General features: G+C 37.8%; 1 protein-coding gene across 1 annotated transcript in view; it reads left to right on the plus strand.

The window, feature by feature from the left end:
- Positions 1-3,289: 3,289 nt before the first annotated feature.
- LOC140141343 (ribosome production factor 1-like) overlaps positions 3,290-16,550 on the plus strand; it is a 61,745-nt gene continuing 48,484 nt past the window's right edge. Inside the window, exons 1-5 of the mRNA XM_072163180.1 lie at positions 3,290-3,481; positions 4,447-4,503; positions 13,258-13,338; positions 14,627-14,722; positions 16,069-16,225. Coding sequence (XP_072019281.1) covers positions 3,317-3,481; positions 4,447-4,503; positions 13,258-13,338; positions 14,627-14,722; positions 16,069-16,225 — 556 coding nt within the window. The 5' untranslated portion in view covers positions 3,290-3,316. The remainder of the gene's footprint in view (positions 3,482-4,446; positions 4,504-13,257; positions 13,339-14,626; positions 14,723-16,068; positions 16,226-16,550) is intronic.

The following is a 16,550-nucleotide window of genomic DNA, read 5'->3' on the forward strand; positions in this document are numbered from 1 at the left end:
CCAAATTTTTAAAGAAAAAAATGGCATGACCCACAGCATAATACAAATGCTCTTATAGCACACAGTCAATTGAAGAATTCAATATCCTAACCATTCAGATCTCAGACGAAAATTAGGTATTTTCGTCTCAGATTCAGGATGATTTAAGCACTTCCCACCACGCCACTGTGTTGACTTGCGGTTAGCACAGCTGTGTGAGTGAACATGACACCACTACACGCACATTGCATTGACGGGCATGGTTAAATTTGAATTTGGACTGATATATTTACAATTAAAACGCATTCACAATGCTAGTCGTTTTCACATTTTATGTTACCTACAGAAGGTGTGAATTATCCTTCATGCATACATCACTTTAGATCTGAAATCGACCAAGTAATAATGGTAGGCCTACACACGCACAATTCTTAAACAACATCTTTTGCACAGAATTCAATGGGATTTGAAAAGTAAAGTGGCAGTTGAAACTCTGGTGATAACACGTTTGCAGTGCATGATGGGGCTTAAAATCATCCTCTGGATTCAGATATTGTTCTATTGGGGACCGTTCACAAACACTTGTTAGGGGGGACTGATGCAAAATGGGGGCCCTTAAAAGTTTTGACCCTCCTAAGGGGGGGGGGCCTGAAAAAATTGACCACAAATTTTCCCGGGAAAATTGAGTTTATGCTTTTCTATGGGGTTGACCCATAATTTTCAGGTCAAAAGGGGCCCTGAAATTTTGAGATCTAAAAGGGGGGGCTGAAATATTTTTGCGATAAATTTTTTTGCATCAGGCCCCTAACAAGTGTTTGTGAATGGTCCCTTGGCTAGGCACCATTTTTATATGAAGTGGACAATACAAAAATATATACCCTTTCCTATGCAGAGCTATATTTCAAGCTGTTACACTCTAAAAAATACCTATTAAAAAATGAATAGAATCTATTCAAATTTGAATAGGTAAACATGTACGCCGGGCACTTAAGAGAATTTTCTATTCAAATAAATTATCACAAATTCTATTCAAAAATGAAGAGGTCACTTGTCAGAAAATGAATAGTTTACTAGTTACAGTTGATTAGAATCTATTCAATTAATTTGAATCTATTTGACTAGAATCTGGTCAATTTGAATAGATCCCCAAGTAAAATAGTCATAGTCAATAAAATTCTAGTCATGTTAATTTGGGGAAATGCATCATCTCTTGTCCGCTTCACGCTAACGAGAGGAACACTACGACTCAACACTGGTGTTAAATAGCCATCAAGTGTATTTGATACCATGGTGACACGTATTACAGAAATTATCTATAAAATTACGGTCTTGAAAGAGGATGGCAGAAAATTATAATGTATTTGATTGAAAATATAAAATCTATGGTGTTAAATAGCGTTTGCCCTGTGTTCTTGATTCGTGGTTTTGTTTCCTATTATTTCAACTGAGTGCCTATGTCCCCACGGTACTCACGGGTACTGTACAAATGTGTAATGGCGGCCGACCAAGAAGCCAAAGACCCCGGATACAGCAGCGTGCGTATTTTTGACCAATGAAATCCCTTATTATCGTTGACGTCATTTTGATGAGTGTGTCGATTCAAAGTTTTCTGCGATGTTGATACTAAATCACATCAAACGATATGATTCGATTTTAAAATGATAAGGGATCTATTCAAATTGACGAGTTTCTATTTTTTTTTAAATGAATAGACTTTCTATTCAAAAAAATGAATAGGCTGTCATAAGAGTGTATATTTTATCATTATTGTCTATACAATGAATAGACACAACACAAAAAGAGAGCAGGGGCGTAGCAAGAACATCGGGGGCCCGTGGACATGGTGCAGTACGGGCCCTTTTAACCAGGGCGGGATTTACCTTAGGCCTATGGGACCCTGGGCCAGGCCAAAATTTGGAGACCCGAACTAACGTGCCGAGGAAGGCATGTGCACTCAGTCAAGTTTTGGTTTACATAGAGGTGGGGGGCTAACATATTGTGTTCCGATGTTACTAGGACATTTGCGCGCAAAGCACGCGAACAATTCAATTTTAGACTATTTTAGCCTCAGATCAACATGAATTTTGTTATTTGAATACGCGCGAAGCGTGGAAAATTTTACAAATTTGCCCTATTTTAATTTTGGCCATAAAACATGCTGTTATTGGGATTAAAAGAAAGATTCATAGGGCAATTTTTGGGGCCCTGGACCCGGGCCCATATCTAGCCCAATGGTAAATCCGGTCCTGCTCTCTATTATCAGCCCTTATTTAATTTTCGCTTTTGTGCTCGGGGGCCCCTGAACCCTCGGGGCCCATGGACTTCGTCCACCCTGTCCCCCCGCTTGCTACGCCCCTGAAAGAGAGTCCTCACTCCACTGACCCATGGTCAGACAATACGGTTGATACGGTTGTGTGCATACATTTGCTACCAGAAGAGCTAAATTGACAAAGATTTAAACCAATAAATAAATTTTGGTGCATTTTCAAAACAATCGCTAGGTAATCGCACCTGCTTCCAAGAAATATTGCGGGGAGGGGGTACTTGAGTTCTGGCCGATTTTTTAATGTCTATATGGGCTACCCATGCTCGATCAAAAAATAAAATAAAGGGAGACTGGCACTAGTCTCGGGACTCTCACAAGGGTGTCAAATTCACTGTCCTCTTCTAGTCCAGATATCAAATTAACCTATTTTAGTCTCCACAGGGGTATACAATTTCTGATTCACATTGTTTTATTTTGATAAAAAATAAAACAAAATGTGACTTTTTGACACTTGTGTGGTTACTATTATTTGTGCACTTGGTCTTATGGGGGAGGGCATTTACCAAAACTCTCAACAGAACATTACTCCCGTTAGGGGTGAGTTTTTATTTTAAAAATCTGGTCCCGCTGGTCCTGTTAGGGGTATATTTTTTACTGGTATAATTATGGTATCAAATTGAAGTTAACAAGTTTCTGCATCAGCCGTAGGCCTATCAATCAAATCGTTATCACATCCGGTTTAGACTGATCATTGGAGTGAGGAATAAATAAATAAATAAATAAATAAATAAATAAATAAATAAATAAATAAATAAATAAATAAATAAATAAATAAATAAATAAATAAATAAATAAATAAATAAATAAATAAATAAATAAATAAATAAATAAATAAATAAATAAATAAATAATAAAAACTGTTTTCCTTTATATTGTCCTCTTTCATTTCGCCCTATGCCGTTTGCATAGGGACCGAATTGGTATGTGGCCGAATCAGTTTGTGGCCGAATTGGTATGGGGCCGAATTGTCTGGGCCGAATTGGTCTGGGTCTGAATCAACCTGTTTCCAACATGGCGACTCACACGATGAAGCAGAATTCCAACGTGGGAGAATCTAAAGAAGAAATGGAAGGGACAGGAGAGGACGTTCTTTTTCCACAGCCAACTCTGGCAAGAATTAAGAACAAGCAGCGACGCCAAGAGCTGTACAAGAAGTTGAAGCAAGAGAAAAAGAAGGTTTGACTTTTTGATTTTAAGCTTACTTACTCACATGACTCACCATGCTCACATGATGCTGTAGGTAACCCAGGGCCAGGCAAATCTTAGTTAACACATTTGCTAGTCAGCCAAATTCGCCGACAATGTCAATGCATATTTACATAGAAATTTAAAACAACTGGCCGAAGAAGGAAACGTACATAAATATGTTTTCTATACCGTACTTCACTTGACCCAAATATATGATTTTTATGGTGATAAGTCACTGCACATGGAATTTTAGAGGGATTTGGATAGCAGTTCCATTAAAAAAAGCTGCTATCATAATGAGACTATAAAGATCTAGAAACACCCCCGAAATGCCGTTTTGGGGAATTTTGCTAGCTGAAACTTTTTGATGAAAGTCAATTTTTGACAAGATGTAACTTTGCTACGGAAAGTGCTATGAAAAAATGGTTTTCAGTTTTGGCTTTGTTTACTCAAGGGCTTTGATTTGATATATAAAATGATGCAGTTTGATGGCAAATTTGAATTCACCTAGCATACATGCTGTCTGTAGTCATGGTAGTACTACTCATGTGCTGCTGTCATGGCTGTGCAATGTGCATTGTGCACAGTGCACACATTGCATGTGTCATGTAATTGTATGTGTTTTGTGTTGCTCATGAATGATTATTTGGACAAAGTTTGCCCCCCCCCCCCAAAGAAATTATCGGAAAATAAAATATACTCGAGTTGATTCTATGGGCATGAACTGTCCTCTATTGGTACAATGTACTTGCCAAACCCAACATGAAACTCAGAATTCTACTGATCATTATAAAAATATTTACGACAATACATCAAAATTGTCCAAAGCCACCCCGTTTTAAGGTACCGGGGGTACAGTAATGTTTTGTTAGAAACATTAATAAATGATCACATCACACAACCGTGAATTCAGTTTAAATCATGATTTGTTTTCAATAATTTACTCCTCACAGGAAAAGATGAAAGCCAGAAAAGACAGACAGAAGCAAAGAGAACTTCTTGGAGACAAGGTAGGTGACTGAACAAAACAAAATGTCCTGAAAATGTTTCAGTTGTCCCCAAAATGTGATATTTTTGGGTCCAGAAAACTTGTGCTAGCAGCTTCCAAATTCACAACTCTGATCATGCTTGTATAGTGATGTGCGCCCTTAAGGTGCAAGCGTTGGATTGCGCATGCGCACTACTTAATAAATGGCTGACATTTATGGCTGACCTCGTGACATGAAATACACTTCTAACTATATTTATTGACTCAATTATTGACTCTAATGTTCCCTAGAACATATCGTTACATGGTGTCAAGAACCGGGATTTAATCGTGCCATCAAACCGCTAAATCGCAACTCGAGGTGTGGGCTTAATTGCATCTCAAAGTGTCTCTCAAACGCACTCGCAATGTGGGCTTTCGCACTGCAAATCGTCTGCCGAATTCAACACACTCGCCACGCACTGCCAATGATCTGCTGTGGGCCAAGCGACAATCTCGATCGCGATGGTGATCCTTGATCAACTTAATGGTTTAGTGTTTGCGTATTAAGGTTCAGTTGTACAAGTAGTGTATGTAAATCTGTATTATAACTCTAGTTTAAGCTTTCTAAAGAGCCATCCATGATATTATCAATTCAAGTCTAGTCATGCAAGTTGAATTGTCAATCGAATCAAGTTCAACATGTCAGAGTCATAAACAAAATGAATCGAAAGCATATTTAGCTTCAATCAATTTAAGTCTCCAGACACGTGTCAAAGTCCATCAAGTTGTTCAAAATTGAGATTAATATGTCTACTCAAGTCAAACTAGTGTCATGTCAATGTGTGATTTGCAAAGTGTTCATGAATGAAATGTAGGCCTACATGTATTACAGTCAATCACAATATTCATGAAAGAATTTGTTACATGTTGATAATGATACTAACAATAACAACATGTTTAAGCCTCAAGAAACGTGTTGAGCAGGATGCAATTTTCTAAAGTAAAAGTTACAAGTCGATAACTTATCATCCTGTCAACGTCACAAGTCAAGTGATATTTTTGTCAACGTCACAAGTCAAGTGATATTTTTGTCAACGCCACAAGTCAAGTGATATTTTGACAACGCCACAAGTCACATGATATTTTTGTAAACGTCACAAGTCAAGTGATTTTTTTTTGTCAACCGTCAAAGTCAAAGAACTTTCTGATTGCAAGTCAAATGATATTTTTGTGAATTTGCAAACTGCGTATATAAAGTACAATCTATGTCTATGAAATTCTATGCCATATTTGGGTCAAATTGTTCAAGTTCAAATTTTTGGAAACAATTTGTCATTTTTCTGAGATGAATGCTTAATTAATATCATTGTTTGCAAATAGAGATACATTGTTGTTGTTGTTCACGATCGAAAGAAAAAAAAAATCAATAAAATACAATTTGTCTCTATTTCTCTGCAAATTGCATATTTTGTGAATTGTTCAAGGTTATTATAATTGTCAAGGTTATTATAATTGTCAATTTGATATACTTGCATACAGTCTATTGTTCAAAAGTGAAAGATTGTTCAAAGGTGTGAAACAATACAACTTTTGTCAATTTGTATGCTTACATGAGTATCATTGTGTACATTCTATGTATACATTGTTCAAAAAAAAAAAAAAAAAAGTGAAAAATTGTTCAAAGGTGTGAAACAATACAACTTTTGCCAATTTGTATGCTTACATGAGTATTATTGTATACATAATCTATATTTCTAGTTATTCAAAGTTGTAACACAAGCCCTGTATCATGGCTGATGCTGAGGCTAATACCAGTCCTTTTACCCTACCTGTTCCCCTGCCAAAATTAAATCTAGAGGGCAATTTAAAAGATAATTGGCTCAAATTTAGACAGTTGTGGGACAGTTATGAAATAATCACAGATCTGCCAAACGGGGTGAAAAAGTACGTTTAGCCAATTTCATCATGGCCATTGGTATTGATGCCTTAGACATCCACAACAATTTGCCCTATGTCAATGAAGGTGATAAAGAGAAATTGGATGAAATACTCAAATTATGGGAAGCCCACTGTAAGGGTCAGACTAATGTTACATTTGAAAGGAGCCAATTCAATATGTGTGTACAAGGAGATGATACATTTGATGTGTTTCTATTGAAATTGAAAACATTGGCTGTTACCTGTGAATTTGGAGCACAAAAGGATGCGCTTATCAAAGATCGCATTGTGTGTGGTGTTACAGATCGTCGAGTAAGACAAAAGCTGATGAATACAGCAAAACTCAATTTGGAACAAGCTATCTCTACATGCAGAACAAATGAAGCTACAAAATCACAGCTACAGGCAATGACCAATGAAAGTGTTAGTGCTGTCAAGAGTGACTACAATTACAAAGAGGAAAGAAGTACTCAAGAGTCAGAAAAGTGTAAACATTGTGGACATAAATCAAGTCAAAAGGGTTTACAGATCAGTGTAAATTTTGTGGAGGCAAACATGAGTTGTCTAAATATCAATGCCCCGCTTATGGTCAAACATGTAAAACCTGTGGTAGAGTTGGTCACTTTTCTAAGGTATGCCGTAATAGATACAAAACACCTGACCATGAGAGTAATAAATACAAAAACCTGACCATGAGAGATCCAAATACAAAAAATCTGACCATGAGAGAAAATACAAATCAAGTGGTAGACCCAAGAAAAGTTATAGGTCCTCTCATGCAGTGAGTGAAACAAATGAATACACAGATTCTGAAACCGAACAGGAATCGGATGAATATGAAGTATTGTGTGTTAATCTGTTATCCAAAAACAGTGATGACAAAATAATGGCTGCATTTAAAATCAAAGGTGGTGATTCAGTACAAATGCAAGTAGATTGTGGTGCTACATGTAATGTTATTCCACAAAAATACGTACCCAGAAAAAATCAAGGTCAAAACTTGTAAAACCAAGCTATCATTGTATGACAAAACAGTGGTCTCAGTGCTAGGTACATATAAACTTCCAATCAGAAACAAAAGAAATGGTTGTAAATACATGGTTAAGTTTCATGTTGTTCAGGGATCACACTTCATTCCATTAATTGGCAAGCGCGCAGCAGAGCAAATGAATCTGATAACGGTACACTATGAAAACATCGCAGCAGTCGCTACTTCGACTTCCAAACTCGCATCAAAGGAGAGTGTCAAAGAGACTTATGCTGATGTCTTCAATGGACTTGGACAAATGCCTGGTGTAGTGCATTTGGACATAGATGATACAGTCCAACCAGTTATCATGCCACCGCGGAAAGTCCCAATCGCTGTAAAACCAAAACTGCGAGAAGAACTAGATCGCTTGCTAGAGCAAGATGTAATCTGCAAGGTTACAGAATCGACTGACTGGGTGTCAGCACTAGTCACTGTGCAGAAACCTAATGGAAAGATACGGGTTTGCATTGACCCAAAGCCCCTGAATAATGCACTGAAGCGAAGGCATTACCCTTTACCTGTTGTTGAAGATATTCTACCAGATATGACTGATGTTAAGATATTTTCTAAGGCAGATTTGAAAGATGGGTTTTTGCAATGCCAACTAGATGAAGAAAGTTCATATTTGACCACATTCCAAACGCCATGGGGTCGCTACCGCTATCGTCGAATGCCTTTTGGTATAAAACCAGCGCCTGAAATATTCCAGCAAAAGGTCGACGAGTGCCTGGAGAACCTAGATGGTGTATACCAGATAGCAGACGACATAGTGATAACCGGTAAAGGAGAGTCGCGTGATGAAGCTATTCGCGATCACGACCGCAACCTTGCCCGGTTCCTAGCCAGATGCCGACAAATGAACATTAAACTGAACTATGACAAGTTTGAACTGAGATGTGAGCAGATTGCTTTCATGGGTCATATTCTGACTAATGAAGGTTTAAAGCCTGATCCCAAGAAAGTGCATGCAATCACCAACATGCCTAAACCTGAAGATGTCCCTGGTGTGCAAAGATATATAGGCATGGTGAAGTACTTGTCTAAGTTTCTGCCTGACTTATCTAACGTCAGCGCACCGATCAGACAGCTCACGCACAAGGATACGCCATGGAATTGGACATCTGAACATGACAAAGCATTTGAGCGTATAAAAGAACTTGTGACATCCACTCCTGTGTTAAGCTACTTTGATCCGTCCATTCCAACTGAAGCTCAAGGTGATGCGTCCGAGAAAGGATTAGGATTTGTCCTCTTGCAAAACGATCATCCTATCACATACGCAAGTCGCGCTGACAGACGCGAAGTTAACTATGCGCAGATTGAGAAGGAGTTACTGTCGCTAGTGTTCGGGCTGGAACGCAATCATCAGTATACCTACGGACGACCAATACTGTTGTGGACAGATCACAAACCTCTTGTGAACATTAATCGCAAGCCACTGACATCTGCTCCAAAGAGACTGCAGAACCTTATCATAAGACTTAACAATTACGATGTAGAGATACGCTATATGCCCGGAAAGGATCTAGTGTTAGCTGACACGCTTTTCATGCGAGCATATGTGCTTGATTCAGAGCAGTCGCCCGCAGAGCAAGAGACAGAGTGTATCAATATTACAGACGCGCTTGACATATCAGACAAAAAACGCTGACAGAAATCCAAGAAGCAACATCAAAGGATCAAGCGTTCAAGCATATCACAGACTACATACAGCATGGATGGCCCAGAAGTGTTCGCGATTGTACCATGGACACGCAAGCGTATTTTGCCATTCGCAATGAACTTACATATCAAGATGGCATCATCTTCAAAGGTCAACGCTGCTTGATTCCGCGACAACTAAGACCATCCATACGCAGTAAACTACACGCAGCCCACACCGGTATACAAAGCACGCCACGCTTTGCACGCGAGACTGTATTTTGGCCAGGTATCACAGCTGAATTGAAGGACTTAGTTGCTAAGTGTGAAACTTGTAACATGTATTCCAGCAGCCAGCCAAAAGAACCAATGATCAAACATCCCCTCCCTGATCGCCCGTGGGAAGAGATCGCGTGTGACATTTTTACACTCGACGGAGATGACTACCTCCTAACAATTGACTATTACTCAGACTATTTTGAAATAGATCGTCTGACCAAGAAAGACTCAAATAAGATCATACCATTGCTGAAGCAACATTTCTCAAGACACGGAGTTCTGACAAACTCTTCTCCGACAATGGTCCACCATTCAGTGGAAACCAATTCAAGGAATTTGCACAAGCATACAACATAACCCATAATACAAGTACGCCTATTTACCCCCAGAGTAATGGCAAGGTAGAAAATGGTGTAAAAACAGCAAAAAAGCTGATGAGAAAAGCCAAAACAAGCAATGGAGACCTACATATGAATCTGCTAATATGGCGCAACACGCCGACAGAGGGCCTCGACAGCTCTCCATCACAGAGACTATTCTCCAGAAGAACAAAGACTAACTTGCCTACTGCAAAATCTCTACTTCAGCCAAAAGTAGTAGATGATGTAAAAGTCAAAAAAGAGCAAAGCAAAACTAAACAAGAGAACAATTACAATAGAGGATCAAAAGCATTAGAACCTCTAAGAACAGGAGACACTGTAAGAATCAAACCAGTTACAGGAAACAAGTGGGACAAAGCAAAAGTAATTTCTGCATCGGGTTTTAGGTCCTATAGAGTGCTCACGGAAAATAGCCGCGTGTACAGACGAAACCGAAGACATCTAAGAAAAACTGCAGAAATCTTCCAAGAAGATGCCGCTGATGATACGCCAGACGCGAACTCATCTGACGCGCCCAAAATACCCACTGCTAAGCCAAATGTGACAATCCAAGAACCAACAAGCGAATTACGTCAGCAGTAACAGAGAGCGAAAAGGTACCCAAGTACCTGGAACAATATGAATGCTCATAAAAAAAAAATAATAATAAAGGACAAAGACAATCAAGAACAAAGACTACAAATGTTTGAAATTATATGTTTTAAGTGTTGAAATTACATGTATGTGACAAGTGATCACAAGTGTTTCCAAATTATGGTTTTCATATCTCAAGATCATATGTTTTGAAACTTATGTTTAAGCAATTTTCCAATTTTGGAAATGTTTAATACATGTAAAATAAGTACATGTAATCACGAATGTTTTGGAAATCAAAGAAAAATGTGATAAGTAATCACCAATGTTTGGAAAGTTCAGAAATGTGATAAGCAATCACAAAAGTTTTTGAATTCTTTAAATTTGTGGCAAGAAACCACACATGTTTAGAAAATGTTAAGTAAAGTGAAAAGGAATCACATGTTGTGTGTAGACCTTACCAAGTGGTTAAGGTACCAATAGTGTTTAAAATGTTTGTTCTAGTTCAAAGTGCTGAGCACTTACTGTTGTTTATTCAAAGTGTATGGTTAAAGCACTTACTGTTGAAGGTTGTGAAAAAAGGCAGGATGTCAAATAACTGCAAAATTTGAAAGGTTTGCAATGTTGCCAGGTAAGAAAACAAAAATGGTATTTGTTTATCTGTACTAGATCCAGTGTACATGTATTTCAGCAGGTGCAAATAATCAGTGTACAAGTGAAGTTTATCAAGCAGAGTTGAAAGCAATACTTTTTGTTTTAAAACAGGAAAGATGTATAGTGATGTGCGCCTTAAGGTGCAAGCGTTGGATTATGCATGCGCACTACTTAATAAATGGCTGACATTTATGGCTGACCTCGTGACATGAAATACACTTCTACTTCTATATTTATTGACTCAATTATTGACTCTAATGTTCCCTAGAACATATCGTTACAATGCTGATCTCGATCACTGGCACCATCTGTAACTCTGTGATGATGGTTACGGTAATTTAAAATTCCAAACTGAAGATGCTTAACAAGTGGGCCTCAGACACAGCATACATGTACATGTAAGATGTGCTATCACTATGGATTAGTATACAAATATTGACTGCTATGAGGGGCACAGTTAAAATTATAGGCCCAAGGTGATGTCAAAACCATGACTATGCCCGAAGCGAAGCTGAGGGCATAGTCATGGTTTTGACATCACCGAGGGCCTATAATTTTAAACTGTGTCCCGAATATTAAGCAGTCAATATTTGTTTTATATACTGAATCTTAAGATTCTTGTCATCTGTTTGGTTAAAAGCATCGGTTTTGGGAAGAGAAATAAAAAGTTTCAATGCTAACGGCACCGATTACAATCTGCGATTTCAAGCGTAATTATAGCGCCAGCGAAAACATTAACGCGTCGCGTAATAGCATTTTACGCTAGGAACAAAGCACACGCAGAACTATGCCCGGGGAATAGTTACTTTAGCGGGCATAGTCAAAACTATGCCCGCTCTTTTAACCAATCAGATGACGGGAATCTTTAGATGAGGTATATAATGATCGTTAGATCTTCTCATTTTTTAAAATTTATTAGTCATTATTTTTGGAGGTAAAATATCTGGTTGTCCATCGTAGAAGTGCAAGGTGCATCATGGTTATCCTCAGTGATTTTTGAACAAGCGGACAAGTGCGTATTTCAAATACTGCTCTCAAGCATTTTTTAAGCTCAGAGCGGCATAGATCAGTACCGGGTAACAAATACTTTTGTTTTGGAAGATTACATGTGTCTAGATGTGACTATGGAGGCCAAAGGAGGTATTTTTGATAATTGCATTATTAATTACTCTATAACATTAAGCTATCATACATTTTGTACATTGTACTGAAAACACCAAAGGTCTATTATACATGTACCGTATTCATTCCAATAAGCGCCCAGGGCGCTTAACAAAGTCATTTTGGGTGGGCGCTTATTTTTTACCTAGTTTACCTAATTTTTTCGTAAGGGGTGTTGAATAGAGACAAATTTACGCATGTTTTAAAAGAGTCCTGAGACGTTCTAGTAGCTTTGCTGATGTAGAAAATGTATTGCAAGTTTACACAGGACTTGTAGTCCTCCAGCTATTTCACCGTATCGACGTCTATTTGTCACTTCAACATTGATGGTACCCTTTAGCAAATTGGAAATTTCCTGGGTGGGCGCTTAATATAGGGCACAGGCGCTTATTGGAACGAATACGGTACTTGGTTTAAAAGTTAAAGTTATGACTTTTCTTCTGTGTATTTTCTTACACATACATGTTTATACAGTATTCAATTATTTAAACTACTATACTACAACAATACCTTTATTTATTGTTATTAAACTGATCATAAGTTACAATTAGTATTTCTATGAGTGTACCGTCAGTTATGTGCAGCCAGAACCGGTGTGATTAATCAAGCTTTTGTCAAATGCATGCATGTCTTCATCAAAACACATCTGAAGAAAGCTCGACCACTCACACAGGGACCGGCTGCACCAGAACTGTGACAACCGACAGCGTACTTGCAGAAATACTGTAACTGTATCTAAGTTAAAAACTGATAATGTTTCAATATGCACCTTTCTCCACTGGATGTTGATTTGTACCGAAATTCCTTCCCACAGTACAATATGTGTATTACATAACAAGGGAGATGGATTAACATCTGAACTGTATCTATTGTTATGCAATATGCCTATTACCTTGTGGAAAGGAATTTAGGTACAAATCATCTTGTAGAGGAACTCTAAAGGTGCATATGGTATCATCTGTGAGACAACACATCAGAAATCAGAAGGCTGCAGAAAAAAGTCTTTGAAACTTGTGTTTTAGATAAATAATTCTTCATAATCGTTTTGATAGTAAGAATACTAATTTATAAACGACTGAAATTATTTTGGTCAGATATTTTGTTGATAATGATTGATTTTTTTGTGACCATTATTCAGGCTCCTCCAAAGCAAGTTCCCCATACAATAGAGAGTCTGCGTATTCCTGAGGAGACTATGGTAGACCCTGAAGATGAGGAGGTAGGTACTATTCACACAGAATTATGTTCTTCTATATCTTATTGTATTTTGTATGTGTATAACATAAGTACAATGATAAGAATATTTTCTTGTGGTGAAATGTGGGTTGTTCCATTCAACAAGGTTTTGCCCTGGAACAGTCCATATTTCACCAAATAAAATCATTCTTTCTATTGAACGAATAAAAACATTCAATATACATGTATGTTATATAAATTCTCTTCCATTTAATTTCATAAATCACCAGGACAAAATAAATTGAAAATATCTCAACTAAATTTGTTTTAGAAGCAACACTTATTCCTGCAATTCATACGAGATGGTAACTGTGCGAGAAGCTTAACGTTATGATCACATGTTTATTAGCATTGTGATATTAATGCAATGGAAAATGTAATATTATACTTGCGCAAAGTGCGATAGTCTTTTTGCAGCTATGTCCATTGATCTTGAAAGCCTAAATCAAATGAGCCTTCAAGCCAACTCATTTGGTTAGGCACTTGACTCGGGTGTGGGCCGATGCATGATTAAGCCTGGCAGTTTGCTCTGGTAAAATCAAGTTAGATTGAAATTATTCAAGGATTTATAAGCTACCGCCCAAAAAGAAACACATTTTGATGTATAGTACAATTTTTTCACATTTTCCACCCTTTTTTCTTTACTAATTCGTTTTGCCGCCCCTTCTTCTTCCGGCGCCCCTCTTTTTGCCGCCTCTCCTTCTTTCCGCTGCCCCTTCGATTTGGCCGCCCCCTGCTTTGACCCCGGGGAGCTGGCACCCCCAAAGCCCCCCAAAATACGCGCATGGTGTGCTCACAGATTATAGAAGGCTATAATCTGTGGTGTGCTTTAAGTTCCCGTTCACTGATTATGAATGGTACTGTGAACAGCAACAATTTGCAAAGGGTACTGCAAAATCGTATGATTTGACAATGTTTTTGAACTCTAAGAGTCATTACGTCATTAAGAGTCATTACAAAATTGACAAGTGGGTCAGTGAATCTGGTTTGTGATGTACATCTATATATATAGTAACAAGGCATTCCTATGCCATAGCAAAACTCTAAAATTGTTTGATATGAAATGAGTTAAGTCCTGTTTTTAAGCCCATTTTATTTCTGATTATTCCAAGGCATCATTGTAATGAGTGATTTGTTGCATGAATGAGACAATCCTTGTACGGATTTCACTTCTTGGCCTTTGCTCAACAATTATGCATGTATGTTTGTGCTGTGGTAAGAGCAATAAAAATTATCACAATTACTAAACCTGACCATGTGTTTTTCCATAGGTGGCATATGATGAAATGAATGATGAAATGGCACCATATTTCAGAAGGGAAACCACACCAAAGATTGCTATCACAACCAGAGAGAAAGCAGGAAGGGTAAGGGTCACCAAAAGACATGCTTGGCTTGGGCCCCTTACGGTGTGCCAAAAATTGCCAAAAATTAGCACATGCCAACTTTTTAGGAACCCAATTTACCAACCTTAAATGTTCTAGATATAATGATGCTGCAAATGTTGCATATTTGAATGTTTCTGTACTTTTTTCTAAGTCCTTTTTAATTTTAGAGTGTATTATTGTAAAGTTGCCCTATTGAGATGTATGCCAACAATTGCCTCCCCTCCCATTGACTTGTCAATGTGTAGAATATGCCATAGTCGAATTTTATTAAAAATATGTTATTATTAGTCATGATGAACCCATTTCGTTGAACTGATGTTTATTAAAATTAAAGTATTCAATAGTAAAATGGTCATAAAGAGTTAAAAATATCAGACGATTAGTGACAATAAAAGTAATTGAATGCAACATTATCTTGCATAATTATAACGGCTCACTTTAATACTGAACAATTCTGATTTTGGAATCTACCAGTTTATTGACAGCGAACCCCGAAATTTCGACTATGAACTTTGATTTGTAAGCAGAACTTTACCCCCTGGACTTTGCTCTCTAAAAACACACTGTCAAGCATACTTGTTTATCAGTCCATTAACCACAAATGCAGCTAGATGTTTGATGAGAGATTTACTTTCAGCGTCAACACAAAAGCGCCGCAAATACCACAGACAGTTGTTTACGGTGTAGTTAATGGTAATGGCGCGGGCCCAGACGATTTAAACCATAGCGAGGTATGGGTGACCAATCACAAGGCAGATCCATTTAAAGATGCATTACATCATGGCCAATTTTAGTAAGGCCAGAAATTGGCATAACTCTCCATAGAGTCCCGTGTTAAAAATCTTAACCGCAAGGCAATGTCAGTAGTCCACTTGGGAAGCTAACAAACAGAGGGAGTAGGGTGACTGATCAGATGTGAAAATCTATCAATTGTGCACACATTAATTAAATCAGAGTTTTAAGCTTAAATACAATATCCAGAGTATGCACAATGGGCAAGTGGACTACGGGTAGTCTAGTCAAAGTGTAGAAACTCAGCTTTGCAAGAAATCGTGTTACTATCAACTTTTGATGTACTGATGGTTCAGTTGTTTGTCACAGGTGATAAGAAATAGGGCTATTCCAGTTTAAATCCATACACCCCCTATGGAAGACATAACCTTACAGGATTACAGGAGGTGTAAATTTCAAATGGAGTCACACATATAGGTAACCCTGTTTGAAATTCACACTCCCTGTGAAAAGGAAATAAATTAAAAATTTGTTATCACCATTATAAATTATCATTGTAACAGTTGTAAATTATCATATTGTTTGCTTGACAGAGAACAAGAACATTAGCCTATGAGCTGCAGTCCTGCATTCCAAACTCGGAGGTATTTAAGAGGAAACCATACCACTCCTTCAAGAAGATGATACAGGGTGCTATAGAAAGGGACTTCACTGACGTCATAGTCATCAATGAAGACAAGGCTAAGCCTAGTATCCTTTTTTTGTAAACCAATAGAATTTGACTACTTCTTCTTTTGGTAGAAAGTGGAAAGAAAACCCACTTTTGCGATGTTTAGAAAGTGCACAGGTCTCTTATATGGTTTTCGCTAAAACTATGCATTTTTGCCCAAATTTGACCTCACAGATGGATTTGTCAAATATTTACTTTTATATACTTTAAACTTAATTTAGCATGAAGCCCAAAAGTTTTCATAATTCTGAACTGTCAGCTCTACCAGGTGGTCAACCGGTGGTTAAATTTTGAAGCCATTCCTAATAAGGCCAAAAAAAAAAAGTTGTTTGCTTGCCCTCGTCC

The sequence above is a fragment of the Amphiura filiformis genome, chromosome 19 (assembly GCF_039555335.1).
Source record: "Amphiura filiformis chromosome 19, Afil_fr2py, whole genome shotgun sequence".
Classification (NCBI taxonomy): domain Eukaryota; kingdom Metazoa; phylum Echinodermata; class Ophiuroidea; order Amphilepidida; family Amphiuridae; genus Amphiura; species Amphiura filiformis.